The 6,000-nt window shown below is 33.5% G+C and overlaps 1 protein-coding gene across 6 annotated transcripts in view; it reads right to left on the bottom strand.

Moving 5' to 3' along the window:
* Nucleotides 1-1,056: 1,056 nt before the first annotated feature.
* Nucleotides 1,057-6,000, bottom strand: part of STAG2 (stromal antigen 2) — a 76,276-nt gene continuing 71,332 nt past the window's right edge. For all 6 annotated transcript variants that reach the window (XM_035541431.2, XM_035541429.2, XM_035541427.2 and 3 more), the window contains exon 34: nt 1,057-3,320. In XM_035541431.2, coding sequence (XP_035397324.1) covers nt 3,297-3,320 — 24 coding nt within the window. In that variant the 3' untranslated portion in view covers nt 1,057-3,296. The remainder of the gene's footprint in view (nt 3,321-6,000) is intronic.

Below are 6,000 nucleotides of genomic sequence, written 5' to 3'. Positions count from 1 at the left end.
AGCAGTAAATATTTTATGAGTGGGAAGTTAACAGTACTGGTACCCTGAAGTTTTGTGCTAGGATGAATATACATGAATCTGGAAAACAGAGAAGAGTATATATTTAAATTGGCTATTATCTAGTTAAACAGAGCTTAGAGAAGAAAGGGATTTACCGGCCCTAACAAGCTGTATGAATCAGCAACACACCATTCAAAGGGGGAAAAAACAAAGAACAGCAGCAATCATTAGCCTCTTACATATTGTCTTTGGTTGTTTAATATCAGGAAATACTTTATTTTTTAACAGAACATCTGAAGACTATTCTGTTGAATTTCATTGTGTCAATACCTTCTCTGTGGCCTCTCTGGTAAACTAGAGGACAGCCTTTATTTCTGTTTAAGTGGTTTTGTTTTTTACATTTTTCTCACATATCCTTTCAAAAATCATATTTCTTTCATTTACAGGCAATCTGTACCAAGGGGTCCAACTAGAACAGATTTTACATTGAATAGTGAAGGTATTTTTCTTGTGATAAAAATTAGACATACTAAAACCATTTTCCACACGATATTATTGATCTTACAACAAAATTTAGAGACAGGAATGAACATTTGTAGTGAGGAAATGGAAAACCCCATCCAGATTTACACTAGCAAGAATTAGAAAAACTACCTATAAGATTTTTTTTTTAAGCTTTAAAGGCTTGTAACAGAAAGGAGTTTTCAACATACAGCCAGAGCTGCACAGCAGCTATGGGGATGTAGGGTGGGAGGCAAAGAAACATGTCAAGATTCCCCCCCCCCCATTGCTTTGCTGTTTTGCCAATTAAGCTTAGAATGCTTATCAGATGTACGATAAAGGAATGGAAAGTAGTATACACATTCAATGATTGCAACTGATGTTACCAAACAGCCTGATTTGACTACATACAATACCTCCAATATCAGAATCAAAAGCAGTCTGCATAATTTCTGATAAAAGTTAAGAGGAAAAAGAAACAAGCAGAAGGGCTATTGATACACCTTTAAAAAATGTAACACAAAAATAATTAACCATTGATTTCTTGGCATGTAAAAGTTCTATACAAATTTTAAAAATTTTATTTGCAGGTACTAACCTCTTGAAAAGCTCACTCTGTATTTACACTGCTAATTCTTTTAACAGGTTTAACTCAAAGCATATTTAAAACAATCATGATTGCATAACTTTTCTACTTTAAATTATTAACCCAATTAGTGCTTTATTCACATTTTAAAAACTTGTACAATTTATTACAAATATAAAACAGTGCAGTTTTCCATACATTATCCCAACTCTGAGACAAACACTTAAAAGACATGGAAAAAGATTTTGATTTCTATAAACATAACATTTGCATTACTCATACCCCTTTCTTCACTGTCCTCCCCATCCCCGATTTAAAAAGATCAAACATACAACATACTGTAGGTTTATTTTTATTCAAAAAGTTACTGTCTCAAGACATAAATACAAATCAGAAAACAGTACAATTAGGACAATAGAATGTGGAGGACAACAGGTTAAGGTAAATATATAAAACATTTTTAGCTGGTTGAAAACAAAGCTGTAAGAACTGCTTTCACAAAGAAACACTCCTTCAAGAGTAAGAAAATCAACTTAAGTTTAAAATCATATATACAGTCCTCTCAGCAGTTCTATTAAATGCAGTGGTGTGAAAAACAATATAGGCAGTACTTTTAGACATGAGTATTTATTTATGTAAAATGAGTTAGGCAGATCTAGTTTTGAGTTTGTTGTTACCGCATGACTTAGTAAAATAATTATATTTTATCATGATCCTTTAGATAATCTATGGTTTTTGGCTACCACAGCCGAATGTTTAATTTCTGAGTCTAAAAACAGGAAGCCTTTTTGTCACCCATTTGGGGAGATTCTTGTATTGCAAGCATATTAAGGCATGGAATGATTAAAATAATATACCTCAAGAACTGAGAGACAACTGACAAAAAATATACATATGTAATATAAGTTAATATTTCCTTTAAAATGATGTCTAGCTGCCTAAGCCTTGCAAAATGAGTCGATGTCAAAATGGCATAGATCCACTTTCTGTTTTAGACCAAATTTATTTGTGAATGGACACAAAATGAAGTTTAAAGCTTAGCTTTCAAAGAATATTATGGGTTGTTTATGAATTTCTATTATCCAATCTAATTTACATACAGAGGAAATGTACTGTAACCTGTTAGAAGTATCTTTAACCTGAAGACTGCTTGCAAAGACAGATAGATAAAACAATATAAAATACAAATTTAAAAATCATTTTTAAAGCATGAATTCTCATGCTCTTCTATTTTTAAACATTGTTAAACTTTCAATATATTTCTGAAACCTCATAATTTTAAGTTGGAATTTAAAAGTAAGAAAAAACTAAACAAACTGCGCAATTATAAAATCAGCACCAATTTATATATATATATAATTTTATTTAAAATTTAGATCCCTATTCCCACACTCTAATAAGCTGTATAATTTTTGTTTAGAATTTTTCTGCAAACATACTACAATAAGCTTCTTTTATTTGGAGACAAAATACAGTGGCACTACTGGAAGGAATTTCACAACATTACATTTTTCTTAAAGGACAAGCAAACTTTCAGGGTTGGAAATGGGCAAGCATGACTGAGATCTGTTACTTTCTGGTACTTCATAGTTTCTGGACCTTTCTGACACGTCTAGCATGAAGCTTTTGGAATAAAAGTGTTTTAGATAAAAAAGCTGTTATAATTCTGCTTTACATATTTTTTTCATGATTAATTAATACAAACCTTCTGTTGCTGAAGTTTGCATTTAATTGAAAATACTGACACTCTTCTGGTTCTATCACTGTAAGAAAATCAATCCATCTATCAATTCACTTCATAGATGTACACAGCAATCCAGCAGAGCTCATGATTATTTAGTATAGCCAGCAAATGTGTAAAGAGAGGGGCTCAAATCTGTACCAAACACCTCTCAGACTGTTAGATTAAAACTAAGAGGGAATACTTCTTATGATCTGGAAATAAACTGATAGCACATAAATAAAATATTGATTTTTCCAACAAAAAGTGTAGCTTATCCTCAAATTGTTTACTTGTCCTTTACATTTCTTTTTTTTTTTTTAGGCAAACAAAACTGCCCCTTCAATGCACTTGATCTTGAAAGCATTTCATTCTCCTTAGAGAAAAATCTGTTCAGAATTTCACTGTATCTACCACAATTTTGTATTGAAAAACTTCCTCTTCCACTTAGAAAATGACTTCACCACTGATTTATTTGCTGCTCTGGTATTAAAACATTGACACCCCAAGAACCTAAAAAAAAAGTTAGAAATGGTGTCAATTTGTAGTCTACTACACATTTAACAAAAACAAAGCAATTAATATATGATTTAAGATTAAGACACTTCAAAATATGTTAAGGCATGGTAAGTTTATTTTTCCTCCAAACCAAATTCACCACACTTCTGATTCACGTCATAATATGAAAAGGGCTCCTCATTCATTAGAAAATGTTTTTCCACACTTGAAATTAACTAGATCCAAAAGGAATGTGTTAAAGACTGTGCTTTAATTATTTTAGATAATAATTGCAAAATCATTTAAAATTAGTTGCCTAACCTAGAATTCTTTGACAATGATGATTCTATAGGCCTTAACCTGTAATCAAGCGGGCAGTTTCTAGCAACTAAGCCTGAGATAAAATACTCTATACATAGACTGGCTGCTGCCATGCCTGTGCTCATAAAAACAACAGGTCATCTTGCAGCAGCAAGCCAGGACACAAACTTAATATTTTGTATAGAATACATAATTTCTATCAGAAAGAGAATAGAAAACAAATCAAACAGTAAGCAGAAAAAAAAATAAAGTACTGTCCTTCAGGAGACTATGTGATTAAGTGAAGAAAAAGCTTTCCTGAAATGAAGAATCAGTTTCCATTCCCATGTGGGGACAAGCCATATGATTTTCTATGCCAATGAAAGTATGTATCATCACTGATAGGCCAAAAAGGAAGATTCCAGATCTTGTGACTGTCCTACCTTTTATAATACTCCCTAAATCAGAAAGAGCCATAGAGACATGAGAGACTTAATTCTCCTGAATCTTAACACTGCTGTTCACATTTGTTTGTTTCCAAACCAATTTTTACTGCTCTTGGCATTAAATTCACTTCAGATGCATCATACAAATGTAGTGCACTGCCTGCCTTTGACAGTTAGTGCACTACAAAGTTGTGCCCAGCACAGCTGCCCCTGGCACCAGTAACGGACACACCAAAATAAAGGGTGGGCTAAAATTCTGACCATAAACTATGTGCATCTGAATAAATTCGATTCATTTTGTCTAGGTGTATTAGAAGCAAGTGCCACAACTCCAAGAATGATGGACCTCGAACAAATTATATGAATAAAGTAACTTTACTCAGAGGAGGTTTTTTTGCATTTATGGTTTTTTTGTGTGTTTTTGGTTGGTTGGTTTATAAACATTTTAAATACCCAGTGATCCTTAGCTCTGCTTTAAGACAATTTAATGCTGTCTCTTAAATTATTAATAGAACTTTCCCATTTAGACAGTTAAATTCATTTAGGTGGAGTTTACGCTAAGGAGCAGCTCTCTGTGATGCAGCTGTTTTCTGTATTCCTGCAGAAATCACCCTTGCTGTGTCCTTACTGGGAGAAAGGTTTGCTAGATAATGCCCCATTCACCATACCAACTTATTTAAAGTGTGCCACTGCTCCCTCCTTGCAGAGAAATAGACTATAGCTTCTTCTCCTGGCACATGGAGGCAGGATACTGATAGTCTCTCAGAATTGGCTCCAAAATCTTGCAGAGCACCGCGACTGTAACCAGCTGCCATCATGTGGTGATACTCCCAAACTGCAGCTAAAGAGCGCCTAGCAAATCCTGGGCTCACGTGGCAAGGATGGTAAAAAGAATGAGAAATAAAGTAATAGGAAAGAAAACTAGCTAACAGTAAACAAAGTGAAACGATTCATAACTAACTTTTTGAAACTGAAAAGCTGAAAGGTTTCTGAAAATCTGTGAGATGCACCTGTACAGGACCAAATTTTCAGTGCTGTCAGAATAAAAATGACTGGTATTTCACAGATCAATTAACTAAAATCAAGAAGAGGAAGGGAAAAACTATTTTAAAACAAAGTCAGAAAACTGGTGATATACTTTCTAGGTGTTACTTCAAGAACAGAACACACAACAGCCAGATGCACAACCTAATCTGATTCATTAGTACTAGAAACAAAGGCCTACTGGCACAAAATATATGGATTTGCATTTAAAACAGTATTAAGACTTTTTTTCTCTCTCGTAACAAGAACAGATTCACGCTGCAACAATACTGTAAAAATATGTAATAGTCTTCCAAATTCCACCAAGCTGTCCAAGATTCCCAGGAAGCCTTGTTGTACTGTCCTCTGCTGGGTTGCTGCAACTTGTTATTTCCAGTGTTATTTTGTACCAGCTACACAAGGTCAAAAATGGCTGCATACATTACAAGTGGTTCAAGACAGAAGGAATCCCTCATGCAGTTTTTTAAAAGAGAATAGAGACTGCAGATTTATGAAGTCGGAAAAAAGGGCAACTGCAAGCAGAAACTACAGACTTCGGATGTTTTGGACCTAAAACTATATATGGAAAGAAAAAATACCTCTCATCTCTATAAACATATCTGTATTGTCTCTATGATCTATATTCTCTATTATCTTACTTATGAATAAAAGTTAATATGGCATTTTATAAAAAAAATAAATCATCCAACACTGACAATTGGTAATGTCACTAGAATCAACTGAGTTCATCACAACAGGAAACTTGCTTTAATATAGCGTATGCACAGATTTTTATTTTATTTTTATGCTCTTTGCTACCAACCTCTGCGATGCTCTTTTCCATACTAGAAGTGTACCTTCCCAGATTTAAAGGCTTTTGATTTTTACATAGCTACATGTAAAGTATTAAGAACAAAAACCCTGTA

This window comes from Cygnus atratus, chromosome 13 (assembly GCF_013377495.2).
Source record: "Cygnus atratus isolate AKBS03 ecotype Queensland, Australia chromosome 13, CAtr_DNAZoo_HiC_assembly, whole genome shotgun sequence".
In the NCBI taxonomy this organism is placed as follows: Eukaryota; Metazoa; Chordata; class Aves; order Anseriformes; family Anatidae; genus Cygnus; species Cygnus atratus.
The sequence above is the reverse complement of the archived record's forward strand: the minus strand, read 5'-3'. Positions and strand labels throughout refer to the sequence as shown.